This window comes from Micromesistius poutassou, assembly GCF_964030765.1.
Source record: "Micromesistius poutassou genome assembly, chromosome: 9".
Classification (NCBI taxonomy): domain Eukaryota; kingdom Metazoa; phylum Chordata; class Actinopteri; order Gadiformes; family Gadidae; genus Micromesistius; species Micromesistius poutassou.
Genome location: NC_140279.1, coordinates 10,842,869 through 10,861,108, shown reverse-complemented (window position 1 = coordinate 10,861,108; position 18,240 = coordinate 10,842,869). Strand labels below are relative to the sequence as shown.

The 18,240-nt window shown below is 47.3% G+C and overlaps 1 protein-coding gene across 3 annotated transcripts in view; it reads right to left on the bottom strand.

The window, feature by feature from the left end:
- Window positions 1-17,990, bottom strand: part of rab6ba (RAB6B, member RAS oncogene family a) — a gene marked incomplete at its 5' end in the record, with an annotated part of 34,363 nt that extends 16,373 nt beyond the window's left edge. For all 3 annotated transcript variants that reach the window (XM_084472805.1, XM_084472806.1, XM_084472807.1), the window contains 2 exons: window positions 946-1,004; window positions 17,921-17,990. In XM_084472805.1, the coding sequence (XP_084328931.1) occupies window positions 946-1,004; window positions 17,921-17,990 (129 nt within the window). The remainder of the gene's footprint in view (window positions 1-945; window positions 1,005-17,920) is intronic.
- Window positions 17,991-18,240: the final 250 nt, after the last annotated feature.

Genomic DNA, 18,240 nt, shown 5'->3' with positions numbered 1-18,240 from the left:
GAGTTGAGGGCTCTTCTGTTCACGTTCCCCAACAGCGGAAAATGATCTGGATTCCCTTCTTATCCGAACAGGGAGGAGAAAAACCGTCACCATTTTTTAAACACACTTTATATCGCAAGTGAGGGCTCAGGGGCTGCATCAAATGTCTGTTGCAATGCTGGTAATTTAATAATCCAGGGACATGTCGTGATGTCATGGCAACCATACATCAATATTAATGTGACATTTGAGGACAAGATCAGCCCTAAAATAAAACACCCACGTTCAGCAAAGAGCGAAATGTTTCACAAAGAAACGCATCAGTTTTCATGATCCCAAAATACTGCGGCGGTGGGTAATATTAGTGTTGGCGCTGGCGAGTCGTTATAGTTGCATTATTAAAAAGTAACTCGATGAACAGAGCATTGTGGACGCGTTCTGCAGCGTGGAGGAGGAGGAGGAGGAAGGGTCTCTCAGTGGCAGTAAGATGCATGGCTGTTTATTATGGGCTGGAAATACGATGTGCTTAGCAGGAGCGGTAGAGGTCAGACACAGCCTCAAGGTGTCGTTTACAAACACTACACACAAACACTCACCAAAGTACACACACTAACAAAAGCCCACATACACCAACCGAAACACACACCAATAGAAACATGCACAAACGCTAACCAAAAACACACACTCACTAACACACAAGAACACACACAGAAGAAATTACTTTAAGCCAACATTGGGGTTTGAAATAGAACAGTAATCCAGTTAGCCTACACAGTATACTGTACACAATATACTGTACTTTATGTTTATTTTACATAAGAGACTCATTCTCTCCTCATACTATGTCATGTTTCACCGTACAGCCCGGAAACCAGTCAAACCATTAACAACCCGGTTGGTTTTATTTTATGTACACTTCTCTATTACTCCACCTCCCTGGTAAAATAGATCTTTTACCCCACCTACCTGGTATGTGTTGTCAAAGCTGTCGTACATGAAGCGAGTGATCAGGGACGTCTTTCCAACTGCAAGAAACAAACAGAACAAACAAAACATGATTGATTTGCAGCAGGCGAGAGACCATCACTGTCTGCAGACGAGTTCAACTCTGACACGCAGTCGACTCCAAGTCAATTGTGACTCCAAACAACGTTAACACAACACAAATGTATTCTAATATCACATCGGGGAGTTGCAACGTGATTCCCTTGATGCAAACAGCAGATTGTGGGATTTATCCTTCTGAATAAAACGAGGGGAAGTGAAGATGAGCTAGTTTTGTGTCACTGTCATAAATGACCGTTGCACCAGCCTTTAATATAACTGTCATCGTCTCCCCGGTTGGTCAATTATGTCAAAGGTCCGCCCATCATTCAAAATGACCAAGGAGCAGTATTAGTAGTGGCTCACACTTTCATTGTAACCCCCCCTCTGCTGCCAGCGGTTTAGGATGGGGATCACACAGGGAGGAGAGGGGGGGGGACAAAGGGGGTTTGGCCAAAGGTTCAGCTCATTAACTTTACATTTACCCATTCATTTTTCACCATGAGCAAGTTTCAATTCCGAAGCTAGACAATAGAAATAGAATAAAATGGGGGTTGAAATGTAAATCTGAAAACAAGGAGAAGGAAGGACATGACTCCATATATTATGGGATGTTAAGAATTCATTCTGCTAAAGGACCGGTTTGAGATCCACTCTTCATCCCAGCGAGCAGTCAGACACCTGCTGGTTCACATGCTGATGCATTATGGGTACTCAGAGATCAGCTTGCTAGCATGGGCGGTCATTAGTGATCGCATGGGGAATCAAAAGAGAGGAAGGTTATCTTACTCGCTCATTATAACAACATTACGTCATTTTGCAGAAGCTGCTCTCCAAAGAAACGTAGTTAGTTCAGAGAGTCATTAAGGAGCAGGTAGGGGTTAGACAGTACAGAGACAGGTCATCAAGGAGCAGGTAGGGGTTAGAAAGTACAGAATCAATATTTAGGAGCATCTTGCTCTAGGATGCCTACAGGTTAGACTGTGGACATTGGGGATCGAACCCAGAACCTTTTGGCTGGTCGTCGAACAGTCTCACCCCTGGACAATACTGCCCATGTGCAGATCGTTCTCAGGCAATTGACTTGAACTATCTGTAGTGTATATTTCACTGCTATGCTACTAATTAGGCTCCAACTTTCTCTGACTTTGTTTTGTTTTGAAGGCAATTAAAAAACGTGAATGATGACGGTAAATGGACAGTTTAACTTCTCGCAGAACATGGTACGGGGAGGACACAGGACGCATAGAAATAGAACTATAACCATCAAAACTCAGCCGGAGGGAACACTTACAAACGATGATACTATAATATATACATGTATTCATTCAAACATTTTCTCCCGTCTCCATCATGTCTGTAATTTACAGCCACAGCTCATTTACATAGCAATGCCACTGCGTTTAAGATGTTTTTTACAGCTGTGTTTACAAGGTCTGAGTGACTAAAACACCAATACACCAGCTTGATGAAGAGACACCATCTGTTTCCAGAGAGTCTTAAACAGCTTTAGTGGGATTCTAAACAGTGGAACTAGGAAGGTATGAGGCAGATATCTCAAGTTATTCCCCCACATGACGTTTTCCTTGACTATGAAGTCATTCAGCAGATGGTTCCGTCCACAGAGACACACAGTGGCTTTTTGCTGAGTGTTTGCTGTAGATACATGTCCTTAAGGAGCAGGTAGGGGCATCATGCTCACGGAAGACTAAAAAAATAAGGAATCAAACCCACCAACGTATGGCTTGGAGTCATGAGCCCTAAAACTATCCACTAATCGCTGTGGAGAATCAGTTAATATGGTTTGTTCCATGACTCCATTTTGAGACGTCAGCAGATTCAGCTTAACATTACAGAACATGTTTTTTTCGTATCACCACAATATTATGACCGCTGGAACGCGTCCAATGAAACCAACGCGGCTCAGCTGTCATCGTGACTTCCTGTCATCGACAGATTGCCCACGGGAGTGGGAAACATTTCAGGTTTTATCTCCTAGTCACCCTGCCCCCCTCCCCACCTGCTGCCATTCACGTTTCCTCTGCCGTCTGAGAATGTAAACACTTCTGTTACGTTCAACAGAAGAGGGCCAGTGTGAGGACGGTTCAGGCCTTAGTGAGTACATTTACATTGAGTTGACTTACATACAGTAAGGATGTTCATAGTACCAAGTGCCAAGCACTAACAATTGATAGGTTAACCCATTCCCTGTATACAACAAAGATAGCTAGGATAAGATGCTGCACAATGATAAGAACTATATTTATGTGCAAGGACGTACAACATACAATAAGTGCGTAAGAGGGGTATGGGGGGGCTATGCAAAGTCTAGGTGAATTCTGAACAATTGAGTCTTGAGTCTTTTGCGGAACTCAGCTCTTATCAATCCCCTTTATTACCGACATCATCCTCAGGCCTGTAATGGAGCTGGGCATTAACTCATGATGTCTACTGGCTGCCTTGACTAAATTCCCTTAATGTCCTCCCGTTCAGAACGATCCCGTCCCACCACCATCTGCCCGTGAGTCAGCCTCCACATTACTCACAACACAGTCGATGTCTTGAGTTGTTGTCGACCGGCCGGGGGGGGGGGGGGGGGGTTGTTGGCTACAGCGCTACGCTAACAACATCAGTACACGCCCAATCAGTTTACAGATATTTATCGGCGTAAGAATCCATCACATCTTTATTCCTCCACACCGGCTTCCCTGATTGGCTGTTACTGTGGTCTGGACTGGAGGGAAGGAGAGGTTTGAGGGCTGGGGGGGGGGTATGAGATCCATTAAGATGCAGGGGACGACCGCCATCAGCTGAACACATCTCTGGGTGATCTCCTCTCAGCCAGCGCTAGGAGACAGAAGGTCAGCTGGTGACGACCTCCGGGAGGCCACTCCGTAGCGCAGAGTCAGCCTCCTCAGAGCCGTTCTCTCTGGGTTCCCAACCGGAGGGTCGGGGGCCACTCAGGGCCCCTGGTGAGCGTGTGAGGTCACGTAGACGGCTGACTCACACGCTCACGCTGTCGATGTGTGATGGAGCGTTTCTGCAGGTCTCGTACACTTCCTGCTCGTCGCCATAAGCAAACGACCACCGACTAGTGCGGCGCCATTTGCATACACTTCTGCTGCAAAGCGGATGTAATCATCCGCACAGGTACAGATTCGTCCCACACTTAGATCACAGAACGTGTTCACCTCTTGTTCTGGCCTCCCACAGCCTCTGTGCCCAGTGAACACCAGTATAGCATCTTCTCCTCGTCCTCACCCAGACCCCGTTCGAACACCACCACACCCATGTACCGCTTCAACGATCAGGAGTTGTTCTTACAACACGGTTTAGGGACCACACCACCACACCACTCCCCTGTGGTGCTGCTCTGAGGCGGAGTGTTGGCAGCATGATGTAGTTTATGTTCCCGCCGCGAGTCCTCGCCACAACACATCCTCGCCAGGACCAATTAGAGAAGACGGAACACGGGGTGTCATAGCGCCGGCTGTCTCCTCCCTCCCGCCGAGTCTCTCTCTCTCCCCCTCTCTCTCCCTCTCTCTCTCTCAGCAGCAAGGCGTGGAGACGATGCTTGCGCGCCGCGACCCATTTCCCCTCAGACGTGGTGCTCCGCACTTACTCAGACCGACTTAACGACTCACCTGTCGTCAGACGAATTCGCTCCGCATCCAATCCACTCACAAAGAACACTTTTGTTTCAGAGATGCAGAGCGCTTGGATTTCTATTCCTATAGAGATTTATATTCCTTCTATTCCTTTAGCAACGAGCAGTAGTTGCAGAAAGCTCATGCTAGGCGGCCGTTCTGCTCCTCCAGTCCAAGACGCAGGGTGGTGATGCTGGAACCGGTTAATTGCATCGTTTGAGAATAATGACCCACAGCAGGAGGTGCAACATGCTGCCATGCAGTTCTCCCTGGGTGTGTGTGGAGATGGCTGTGCTGTGTTCCAATATCCATCACATCCGCACTCACTATACTTAGTTTGAGTACGTAGGGACTTCCAATTCAGATCAGGACGAAAAGAAGTGTACTGAAAGGACCCGGATGCAAATGTGTTTTTTCGTAGGCGTAATCCGGGAAATGTCACGCCTCAAGCGTTAGGATTGGACAGGCAGCCTGTCAGTCTCGCACTCGCATGCCAGCCAGAGCTCCGTCATCATGCCTTCATTCATATCTTGTCTACAGCCGCTCTGCCGCTCCGTGTTTACTGAGATGAAAATGTATGTCAACTTCGCCTTCATGCTATGACTCTTGCCACGCAAGCCTGAACACGTTCTCAAAGGGAGACAAATTAAAGCCAATTCTTATTCACCAAACACCTGTAATGTTAGAGATCGTGAGATCCCCAAAATTGAGGTTAGGCCTACAATCAACACGACACAACATGTGGGGCTATGCCTTTGTAATCTTGGATATTTCTATAAAAGAAAAGTTGATTCATTTGTTTGCTCTTTTGTTTTATCATTAGGCTGTGTTAATAGGCCTACATAGTAAATAGTTCATTGTTCTTCTTAATTACGCAATTAGGCCTACTATAATTACATTAAGCCTATGTAGAAATTATTTCTGTATACATTTGTCAACATAATGAATAACACAGACACGAGAATCAGAAATGCGTTTGACTAACGTTAGTTTAATATACATTACAATTTAAGTTACCTTCCATGCAATCGCGCCGACAGATGCAGTCATGTGACGGATTTTGGCCTTTTTGTATTGGATCAGGGACTTAACCAACGTGATTGGATAATCTCTGGCTATCCCCTCATTAATATTCATGATTTTCCCGGATTCCGCCAACGAAAAACACATCCACGACCCGGATGGTGTACTCAAAACAGTCAAACCGCGAAGTGTGGATCGATGCACACTTTTCGCACTATAGGCAGCCATCTTAGCTACGTAGCAGAAGAGACAGGGCTGGGCTGAGCCAACGTCAGCACATTTTTCGCCATTCATGGTTCTGGGCTGGTTACATATCTCGTGAACGTGCGTAATCCACGATAACGTAAGCCTGGTTTGAACTAACCTGAACAAGGCGCAGCTGAACTGCGTTGATGGAACAGCTTTAGCCTCAAGTGGAAGTTGGCGCTAGTTCTAACTGGGCTTAATCAACTAAGCGCCACCTTCGTTAGCAACTTTGATGGAATAGCCCTCTGGAGTCTCAGTTTTAGTGGGGTCGTTAATTGTGATGGTGTTGTTTAGTCATCGCAGCCCCTCTGGAAGAAAGGATTGAATACTTTTAAACATTGCCCACGAACGAGACAAATAACCTCCAGGAACAACGAGGAGGGAGACATTAATCATGGTTAATCTGAAGGAGGAACGGGGATACGATCATTGAGGAAACTAAGATCCATTAAGTCGACTTACTACACTCATCTCCTTCTGTGCCTCATCATGAGAGCGAGTCCTGGAGGGGTTTAGGTGTTCAGAGGTTCACAGGCAATGACAGCTGGAGGTCTCCACTAATGAACACGGGTGGATCGAGGGAGACCAGCGAAAGGATAACTTAGTGCTGGATGGCAAGTCGAGGAAAAAAGCCACGCCGGACTCTCCTCTATCAGGAGGAAGCCTGGGAAACATCCTAACAGTTAGACACCTTCCCTTGGCTCCTTGTTCGAACCCCTTCCCTTCCCCAAACCGTCCTAGATGGATGGTCATGAATCGAGAAAGCCCAGATATACGATGGGTAGATCAGCCTACCAGTTGGTATGGTCCAATGAGAAGGCTGGTAGGCTGATCTACCTATCATACATCTGGGTGGCCACTCCCACTTGTGATGTCACAAACGGGCTTGTAATGGATAATCAACATCAGGCCAACAAAAGAAAATAGAGGCCCTTTAGCAGTCTAGGGTGCCGTGTTTGTGTCTCTGGCCTCACACGTGAGCAGACGTCATTCAGCCAATCAGAGAACACACTCACACTCCCTGGTCCCGCCTCCCAGGCATCAGGACACTGGGATAAAAATAAGGACGGGTTTGTGGCCCCGGGAATCAGCTCAGCGCACCGTGCACAGGGGACAAACAAGAGTACACAGGATGAAATATTAATCCAGAGGGCCCGCCGAGGGAGAGAGAGAGGAGAGAGAAAGAGAACGAGAGAGAGAAGGGGGGGAGAGGAGAGAGTAGCCGGGAAGAGCAGCAGCAGCGATCTGAACATGACGTCATCCACGGTCTGAATGCCCATGTGAGCCGTTCAAAGTGGGCCGCTACCTGTGTATTGGTTTGGGCAGCTGCTGGTTCATAGGAAAGTGCTAAATAAACACAGTGTGTTTACCGGGTGTGTATCAGGTTTAATCCATCTCCTTCCCCTTGCTCATGATGGTAGTGTAGGAGCCAGGAATTAGTTCATTCTTATTTGTTATGGGTTGTAATGTTAGTCTTGTTTGATTGCGGTGTGATTGAGAGCTAGGTCACGTGGATACGGTGGTGACACTCGGTTACTATTAAGCACCCGTTTCACCTGTTCATGTGTGTGGAGGCAGAGATGGCGAATGGGTGTTTTTATTGACCACAGTCTTTTGATCCAATATTCTTTTGATTGCATCATTTGATTGCAACATTTGATCACTGCCATTATTACTTTGATTATACTTTGTGGACATTCTAAGAAGTCTAAATTTTCAGTTTCCCTTTAGGGATTAACGTTCATCTCGTCGGAGGCGGGGTTTGAACCGCGGCCCCTGGGGTGGTGTGGTCCCTGCAGCACCGGCCCCCATATTAATCTCTGACTGGATGGAATTTAATGAACCTGAAAAACACTGCCGCTCTGCTGGAACTACTACAGGGTTTGACGTGTCTTCAGGCAGAATTTACGATGGCCATCTGGAGTTTGAGGATGCAGCATAATAAGGTGTACTACGGTGTGTAATATGCTTATAAAAACAAGGCCATGGAAAGGGGGGGCTGTGGAATAAAATTGGCCGTTACATACCGTCTTTACATAGAGTTTATGAACCTCTTCACAACAAAAAGTCTCCTTGTAGCGAAAAAATTAATTATCTCTTACAAAATATAGTTTCCCATTTTTCAGCGGCATCTTAACAAGCACTTACAACCAGAAGTGCTGTTTTAGCAAAACACAGTCATGCATTTATCTAAGTATCCTCTCTGTGAGTAATCCCTTTTATGTGTGGTTCTCTTCAGGAAAACACAACACAGTCTGTAATTAAATACCAAAAAAAGGCTTTGAATCCAATCTTAATGCCTTTAGCCCATAGCAGCAGCTCCCATGCATGAGGAAAAGCCGTCAAACTTAATTCATGTCCAGAAAAAATTCAGAGAAACTTTAAATAAATGGGAAACTAAACTTCCATGTGATTTGGATTCTTTCCAGGCACTACAGACCTGTCTGAATACCAACCTGAGCCTAGGATTTGTATCCTCACCCTACCCTCAAACCTCTCTTGATGGTAAATTAACTGCACTTTTTTAACCTATGGCCACTGAAACTGCTAAAACCAGAGCCTTACATTCACCCATTAGTAATATACTCATTCACACACCAACGGCGGTGTGTGAACGTTTGCATGAACGTGTGTGAGAATGGGTGAATGTAACGACATTCACTCATTCATACACCTGTTCACATGCCGACGGCGGCGGTTTCAGCCAGCAAGGCAACAGCCAGCTGCTCGGGAGCAGCTAGGGTTAGGTGTCTCGCTCAGGGACACCTCCACACTTAGTTAGGAGGAGCCGGGGATCAAACCCTGCTCTAGCCCCTGAGCACGCTAGCCTCCTTCACCCTGCTTAGCTCTCTCCTCCCGCCCTCCTCTACGTTCAGATCCATCAGCGAGGGTAAAGAAAAGGGTTTGAAAAGCACACAGAGGAAACATTACAGAGCATTAGCGCCGTGCCAGAGCGGAGGAAATCGATCGGACGTGAGCAGAACGCACGGCAGGTAATGCAGCGCACACTACATACGATTAGGACGAGAGCTACCTGCAGCCCCAGGATGAAAACACCCAGGAGGAAGCACTCTTTACCAGGACCTCTGAATAATGGATGAGCCTTCAGCGCTCAGACCCAACAGAGCCCCACAGCGACTCCGCCGCACGTCTGAGAACACAAAGAGCAGAACCAGCCGCTCCCACCGCCGCTCCACTGCTCTGAGCCGGCCGGAGGAGCGGCTCTCCTCCGCTCGCCACCGTGGAACCACGCGGACGCACGGCATCGAGCCTGGGGATGCGCCCCGCCCCGCTCTGAGGGAGACCCCCCCCCCCGGTGATGGGGGACCGGGCCACCGAGGGAGGGAAGAGGAGGAGGAGGGAGGAACAGGATCACGGCCATTTTGAGACCAGAGGGCCAAGAGAGAGGGAGTGAGAGGGAGAGATAAAGAGAGGGAGAGAGAGAGGTAGAGAGAGGGAGAGAAAGAAAGAAAGAGCGAGAGAGCGAGAGAGAGAGAGAGAGGAACAGATAGAGAGCGAGAGTGAGGGAGAGAGCTGTCTGCTCGATGGTTTGATATTTAAATTTGATTCTGTCATAGCAGCCGGTCGGCTGGAGGGGGATGAAGTCAGAGCGGTTGGAGAGGAAGAGGAAGAGGAAGAGGAAGAGCGATGCTTTAGAACAAAGAGTCTGTGGTCTCTACGGGGACGGAGACCACCGTGAAGATGAGCAGGCGCAGCCAATCAGGGAGCAGTGAGGTTCACTGACTCATCCTACAGAAGTAACCGGAAGACGACCTTTAACTTCCCTCAGTCCTATGTGGGGAGGGTTCCTGATGTCCTGCCCTCACCGACACTGCTCCGTACCGGTTCTGTTCCCGCTCTGACTCACCGCTGATCGATAACGGCACGACAACGTTTAACTACCTGGGTCAACTCTCTTACCACACAAGCAGTTGACTTCTGACCAGACATTAGACACAGGTGGAGTCCCAGATCAGTTCAACGAACCCATAACGGCTTTCAAAACGTTTTGTTCCATAAACTCTTATTGCGGACACAATGCCTCATATTTATCACCTATAATAGGTTAACTTGCGTTTACTCATCACTAATTACTGAGCTTAATAATGTCAGTTAATCAATTAATTACTGCGCTTGTCAGTTAATCGCTTAAACGTTGCACTTTTGAGTGTAAATTATCTCTGTACAAAATCCTCTTCACGCCTTTTAAATCACTTAACTTTGTGTGCGTGTGTGTGTGTGTGTGTGTGTGTTTAATCTCTTTAATGAGGAATAATTTACGCAAAATATAGATCAGTGCTAAAATGTCAGCTGTAGAACCAATGTTTTGAAGTTTCCTCATCAGCCAACAAATAATAAAGCTCTCGATTTTAATGTTAAGTTGGTGACCGCAAACTAATTTCACAACTCATATCCTGACAAAATATAATATCAAACACCAACCTAATATCATTCTCATAAGCTATAACCAATCAAATATATTCTAATAAGTCCACACCGACCAAATATCATTCCCAGAAGCCAACACCAACCCATAGCACTGGGCAAGGGACTCAAATGAACAGTAATTAGAAACAGTTTAGTTCCATTTCCCAGAGTCTGCCAACCAATTATGAAATATGATTGGTGCCAGAGGTGTGAATGACCACACACACACACAATATCCAACCACCATCGTAGGCGTACACTTACGGTTTATTACTCATGATTGTACTTCCATCAGCCCACGCTAAAGAAATATATATATCCAATCTAACTAACAAAAACCTTTAGTATCAGTGAAAATATCATTAACTGAGGATAATGATTTCAGATATTCGAACCAGTAAACACAATCCTCTGATTGTGATGGTGTAGGCCTAACCTACTGGAGCGGGGTTGATTATTTTCAAGACAAAATACTTTCTATATCCAGTGACGTTAACAAATCCGCCTCCATGAGTATTATACACCTTTGCTAACTAGCTAGCAACACTAGAAGCTAGCTGCTACGAGACAGAGTGACTAGAGCCTCCTGCTAGCTCCCTAAGCGAGCTGCTTGGTTCTTAACCCGATATGTTGTGTTGTCGTCTCGTCAAGTTACTTACACCTCCTCATCTGACGGCAAACTGCTTACATCTGACCAATCAGGGCAACACTTCACGAATTGTTAAGGAGAACTCATCCTACCTGTCAATCACCTATCGATGCCAGACACACTGAGGGAGGGAGGGAGGAAGGAAGGAAGAGAGGGAGGGAGGGAGGGAGTGCAAAGGGACATTTTATTGGTTGTTATTCTGGCTCTCTTCAGCTATTTTCTGCTTTCTCACTATATACATATATCTGAATTCACTTTAAAACATGCATTTGACTCACTGTAAGACATGTATCTGATTCACTGTATACACGTATCTGAACTCACTGTAAGATATGAATCTAAATCCACTGTATACATGTATCTGAACTCTCACTGCGACTTGCTCTGGATAAAAGCATCTCACCATCACCCAGAGACAACTCTCTAAAAGCCTGAAGCCTTCCTAATAGGCTTCGGTGTGGGGGCTCCAATGGGGGGAGAAACACCACACTCTTTCCAGTCGACTGAGCTTTCAGGTGCAGTCGGGTGTGTTTGAAGAGTCCTTTCAGACGTCTCCACAGGGAAGTACAGATGACTGTGTCCCCAAACCGCCACAAAGGAGGGGGCTCAGAGAAATAACCAACCCGGCAGGGGAGGAGAGAGAGATGGGAGGCAGGAGAGAGAGATGGGAGGCAGGAGCCGGATGGTGTTAGATAGGAAATAGTAGAACCAATATTACAATGGCTTTGGAAAATATGAAAGCTAAAACACAATAAGAAGAAGAAAGTTGATTAATACTACTAGGATAAGATCATCAAATAAGTGTGGTCGAAATTTCCCTGCATAACCAAAATGAGAGCAGTGGAATCAATAAGTGATTAGGAAGTAATAATGATTTAATAATTAATTCATAATCAATTCATAATCAATTACGCTCTGACCTCCAGTGACCTCTCTCATAACGACCCCCGACCCTCCACCAGTCAGCCTGAGTTCCTCCACAACAATCCATTCACTAATTACACCACCTCTTCTCAAGAACACCACCGTGTGGAGCCGGTGGGGGCATGAATACATGAACAGAATTTAGTTCCACATTGTGTTTTGATGAACTATTGTGTTTTGATGAACTAACTCCTGCTTTTCAATCGACCACCCCCAGATAGACCAGTCAGTCTCTGGGGGTTCCTGAAGCTGCTCTCGGCCCGGCTGTTGTTTCAGACATCAGGCCGTGCAGCGCTTGCATTTTCCGTAGTTGTTCCAATATTGATCGCAGACTTTAATTGTTCTCCTCTCATGTGTAATTCCCTGTGAACGAGAGCGTCTGCTAAATGGCTCACTGTGGGTCTGATGCTCAGTATAGTCCATATTGTGTGTTTTATCGATGAGGCTTCTGTAATCAGACCTCAAACTTAGTTTGATGAGGCGAACCGAAGTTCAGGCTAAAAACAGCATTCTGGATCTGACAGAAAACAAGCAGCGCTTCATGTCCTATTAACATGTTAAGTCCCGGGCTTGAAAATCTGAGCACTAGCACCCCCAGGCTATGTAGTGTAGCGTTGGGCAGGCTAGCTAGCTCTACAGCCGGTCGGAGAATGAAGCGCGAGGAGGGATGATGTCGCTATTAATGGGCAGCTGAGACGATCGATATCAGACCAACACTGTCCAGAGTCGCTTCCAGTTCCCCCATCCATCAGGAGGAGAAGGAGGAGGACAAAGGAGGAAGTGAAGGGAGGAGGAGGAGGAGGCAAATGAAGGAGGGAGGAGAAGGAGACAGAAGAGAAGAAAGACATGGAGGAAAGGAAAACCCACTGAGGAAGACGAGGAGGTGGAGCAGGAGAAAGTAAGGGAGGAGCAGGAGGAGGAGAGGTTTAAAAAGAACATGAGGAAGATGAGGAAGAGGAAGAGGGGTCGCCTGCAGGAGAGAAGTGGAATCTGACAGACTTCTCCAGACACCAGCAGATGAAATCTACAGGCTCTGCCCAGCTCATCCTCACAACACACACACACACACACACACACACACACACACACACACACACACACACACACACACACACACACACACACACACACACACACACACACACACACACAGAGCAGCCTGCTCTCCTCAGAGTAAACATCTAAATGAAGCAAAGTCAGATATATAACTTCAATGTTTATTTTGTACATTTTCTTATTACATATTCAAACATCCGTTATTTATTTGACCTAACCATTATTTAACCAAAGACAAACTATATTTCAGGGCGGCTGGCCAAGGCAGCCAGCAGCAGTCAGCGAGCGATCCAGACGGCTATGAAGTAACAGCTGACAGTGTTAAATAAAACCAGAGTCCCAACATAAAGGCTCTGACAGGAGGGACAGAGACCGGTCAGAGAGGCTGGCTCCCCTCCTCCAACACCCATTCAAACACGTTTACCTGGGATTCATCCTGCTCCCCTGTCACTCCACTCTGTGTTTCTATATTGTTTAAACGCTCCTCTCTGCCGACTAGCCTCCAAGCAGAACACTCTGCCATCTTGTCTGAGCGCGTGGGAGACAAGAGAAGAGAAGGAATGTTTTATTTAAGAGACGATTCCTCCTCTCCTGCTTGCCAGTGGCTCCGCTGAGGAAATAGACTTTCTTCACGCATCTCTCTGAGATTAGAAACTGTATTTCATCGATGAGACAGATCTCGCATACAGCAATCAAAAGTCCCGCTACGTTCAGCCACTCGAATACAAGCGTTTATGGGTGCTGCAGGTTTATTGGCCTTTTGAGCACCGGCGGCCATCTTGTTCGAAATGCTAGGTTAGAACAACACCAAGTGATTAGAACTGTATTTTGAAAAAGTCTTATTGGCAGGGGAGGTTTTAGTGGCTTCGGTTTCAAATCGTCTCAAGAAAAGTGATTCAGCTGCTGACCAACAGCCCATGTTGTCGTGTTCCTAAACATCATGTTGCCATGAAAGATATCCCAGTAGCTCTCCAGCCGTGTCATTTGGCAGATAAAACACAAACCCTTATTTTAGAAAAGCTGTTGGTCGGTTATAGTCCATAAAGTCAGTTATGATCTATAAAGACAGTTATAGTTTACAAAGGGCAGTTATGGTCATGGATTATACAATATACTATTGGATCATAAAGACACTGCAGTTGTTTAGTTTGTACAGTTATAGTTGTGGTTTATAAAAGGCAGTTATGGTTGTGGTTTATGTAGACACCATTAGTTCAGAGTCACTCCAGTCCAAGACTGCCTACTTTCTAATCGCTCTCAACTGTCGAAGGAGAATGAGACTGAAGAGTCAGACTTGTGGTCCAACTCTCCTTCTGCTGCCAATCTCAACGGTGACGTGGCGATATTTAGAAGATGAAGTCTGAGAGGGAACCGCCGAGGCAGAGGAAGATGGCGTTCGGGTCTGATGGGTTTAGACCTGCTGAGGCGGTTCTCCTCCCTCTGCTCTCGTGGAGTCAGACAGAGCAGCGCTGCCTCCTAACTATCTCCTGGTCCATCTCCCGTCAGCTTTGTTCAGCCTTAATCGGTTCCACTGTTCAGTCACAAAGCCGCTTCACAGGCAATACGACGTTACACCACACCCCCTCGCACTAAGCTCTCTAAAGGACATGGATCAACTCCCCCGAACCCGGGGGGGGGGGGTGGGGGGCTTGAAGAGGAACCAGGGAGAGGGACCCCTCCTTCCAGGGACCGAGAGGGTCTAAGGTGAAAGGGTCAGACTTATAATTGCAGCACAACCAAAACAAACCAGGTGGATCCGTTAGAAGTCAAGGATCCACAACTCGGGCCAAGACCGCCAGACAAGGTGGAGGACACCATAACCAGGAATTAACCAGGCTGTCCTCAATGCCGGGGTCACAACAGATGGGGGCTAGGGTCTGGACCCCCAGAGGGGGACTAGGGTTTTGACCCAAGAGGGGGACAGGGTCTGGACCCCCAGAAGGAGACTAGTGTGGACCAGAGAGACGGTGGGTCTGGAGTGGACCCCCAGAGGGGGACTAGGGTCTGAACCCCCAGAGGGAGACTAGTGTGGACCACAGAGACGGTGGGTCTGGACCCCCCAGAGGGGAACTATGGTTTGAACCCCCAGAGGGAGACTAGAGTCTGGACCCCCAGAGGTGGACTATAGTCTGAACCCCCAGAGGTGGACTAGTGTGGACTGAGACACCCAAGGTGAGCATTAATAAATGATGCCAACAGGCCCGGCGGCGTCACGCCTGCCTGGGCACCCGCCCCAATTACCACTGACATGTCACTGGCTGCTGGGCCTCGTCTGAGATCGTCCAATCACGTGTCCGAGGTCGGGGCCGCTGTCTGGATGAGGACTGGCTTAGGAAAATAAAAGTCCCCTGGCACTGCGGTGCAGTCTGGGTGAGAACACAGCACTGGTGCTCTGGTAGTCTCCTACCTCTCACTCTCTCCATCTCTCTCTCGCTCTCCATCTCTCTCTCTCTCTCTAGCTCTCTCTCCGTTGCTCACTCTCTCTCAGTTTATGTTGCTGTACATCTCTCCTTCTGCCTTGACCTCACTCCACCTCTCTCTCTCTCTCTCTCTCTCTCTCTCTCTCTCTCTCTCTCTCTCTCTCTCTCTCTCTCTCTCTCTCTCTCTCTCTCTCTCTCTCTCTCTCTCTCTCTCTCTCTCTCTCTCTCTCTCTCTCTCTCTCTCTCTCTCTCTCTCTCTCTCTCTCTCTGACCACCCCTCTCTTCCTCTCTCTCCTCCTCCCTCTCTCTCTCCTCACATCTAAAAACCATCTCTTAAAGCAGTCTGGTCATTTAGTGGACAGCCTGATCTGTACCAGCTCAACACACCTGGTGATGATTGAATTGAATTGTTTATTGATCCACATCAGCTATCTCATCCACAGACGAGTGCTCTTCTACCTGTGGTCAAGTTACAAATTGCATTGTCATTTTTAGACATAAACATGCATTTATACAGCATACAACACAAACAAAAACATAAAAATAAAAGAGGAAATAAAAATCATTACTTGATATAAGTTGGTTATATTCTGTTCTGATCAACCCATAGTCATAGTACCCTTATTTACTTCATGAGATCCACAGGAAAAGGTACATAGCCTCTTTTAAAAGAGGAGGAATAAAAAGCCAAAAAGAAATCATGTAACACCTTGTGTAAAGAAATACAATTTTAAAGGCCATCTTACTTGTTTCATTAACCAAAAAACGTGGTAAAGAATTCCATGCTACCATTGCTCTGTAATGCAGTGTTCTCTGCCCAGCCCCTGTTCTATAAGCAGGCAACAAAAATCTCCTCTCTGATGACTGCCGTGTAGAGTATGTCTATCACAAGAAAACATTAACTATTAAATAAATTAACAGGACTCTTTGTTCTTTATATATTTCTCACAATACTAACAAGAGAATAGTGTAACCTACAGATGACTACAGCTACATTAAGTTTGTCCTTACACGACCACATTACTCATCAAAATAGATAAAAGTAGGATTTAATCACAACCCATTTTGGGCACGTATGAGAAAAAATGCCAAGGCACACCTGACAGTTGGAAAGGGTTTATGGCTGACTGAGCACAGCCGGGCCTGTAACTGTGATAAGATCAAATTGGTTTTGACATCAGTGATGAACGCTTGGTTTTATTGGCCCGGACACACAACCGCCTGTCAGGAGGAGGAGGAACCGCCGTCCAGTTTAAACACAACATGCTCCGTATATCATGGCTGCCTTGGCACCTGAGCTAATGGAAAACATCTTAAACAGCGGCCCTCAGTAAATGGACTGCATTTATACAGCACTTTTCTAACCAATGGCCACTCAAAGCGCTTTACAATACTGCCTAACATTCACCCATTCATGCACATTCACACACCGACGGCAGTGTCAACCATGCAGGGCGACAGCCAGCTCGTCGGGGGCAGTTAGAGTGAGGTGCCTTGCTCAGGGACACCTCGACACTCAGCTAGGAGGAGTTGAGGATCGAACTAGCAACCTTCCGGCAGTTCCGGTTACCAGCCAACCTGCTCTACCTCCTGAGCCACAAGCCGCCCTAGCACTGGGGTGGGGGTGACTGGACCTGAGCACAGAACCATTACTCAGTGATGAGGACCAGTCAGTCCTGGGTGTCAGAGCAGGGGTCCTCCTCTCCTACCACGGCAGGGTTTGAGGAAGAGACAAACACATTGAAACAGACCGTTGAGATGCTTGAGGAAATAAAAAACACACGCAAACAACTTAGTCATTCTCAGCTGAGTCGACACTGCAGCCCAAGTTATCTCCACGTCATGAGCGGCCAGGGTGTGTCCCGACACACACACACACACACACACACACACACACACACACACACACACACACACACACACACACACACACACACACACACACACACACACACCGCGATATCACACACTTATCCACGGCAAACATTCACACACCGCCTCGCATAATCTCCCAGGGCGAGACACACACAGGCTATCGATCTGATCGATTCTTCCGATTATTTTCGAGATTATTATTAATTTGTCCAGGAACGAGAAGTCGTGCATCAGGATATCAAGGCGATGCCTACGATGGTTTATTGAATCGCGTTGAATCATAAATCAATAAAGTGCATCCTGAAACACTGTTGCCTATTGTATTGTTCGATTACCTCCGCACCCGTCTGGGCAAAATAAACACACACGCACACGCACGCGCATACACACACGCACGCACGCACCCACCCACCCACCCATATTCACACACGCACATAGAGGATGACCAAACTTATTTGAGTCTTGAACCACACACCCGTGACATGTCTCCGTGAACGGAGACCGGGGACCCGCAGACCGGGAGACCGGAACACGCAGCAGGTGCACCGGTTTCAAACACCCCCACGAGGGGGGATTAAGGGGAGGAAGAGGAGGAGATCAACTTCCCCGGAGAATTCAGCCACACTTACCACTTTGCTCCCCGAGAAAGACGAGTTTGAATTTCCTTAAAGGGTTCCCAAAGTCACTGCCCACGGACATCTCGGGAGGGGAGGGGGCTTCCGATGAGCTGACGAGACCCGGAGAACGGCTGTGTTACCCCCGCTGCTCGCTCTGCGCGGTGCTGCTGCTGCTGCTGCTGGGAGAGGCTGGTTGCGAGATGCGACGTCTCTCTCTCTCTCTCTCTCAGGTCAAGGCGCTCCGTGATGGGAATGCTGCTGCTGCACACGCCAGCTTTGCCCTTGTGTGCGCTTCTGCGCCTGCGCGGCCTCTCCTCAATCCCGCTCCCTCC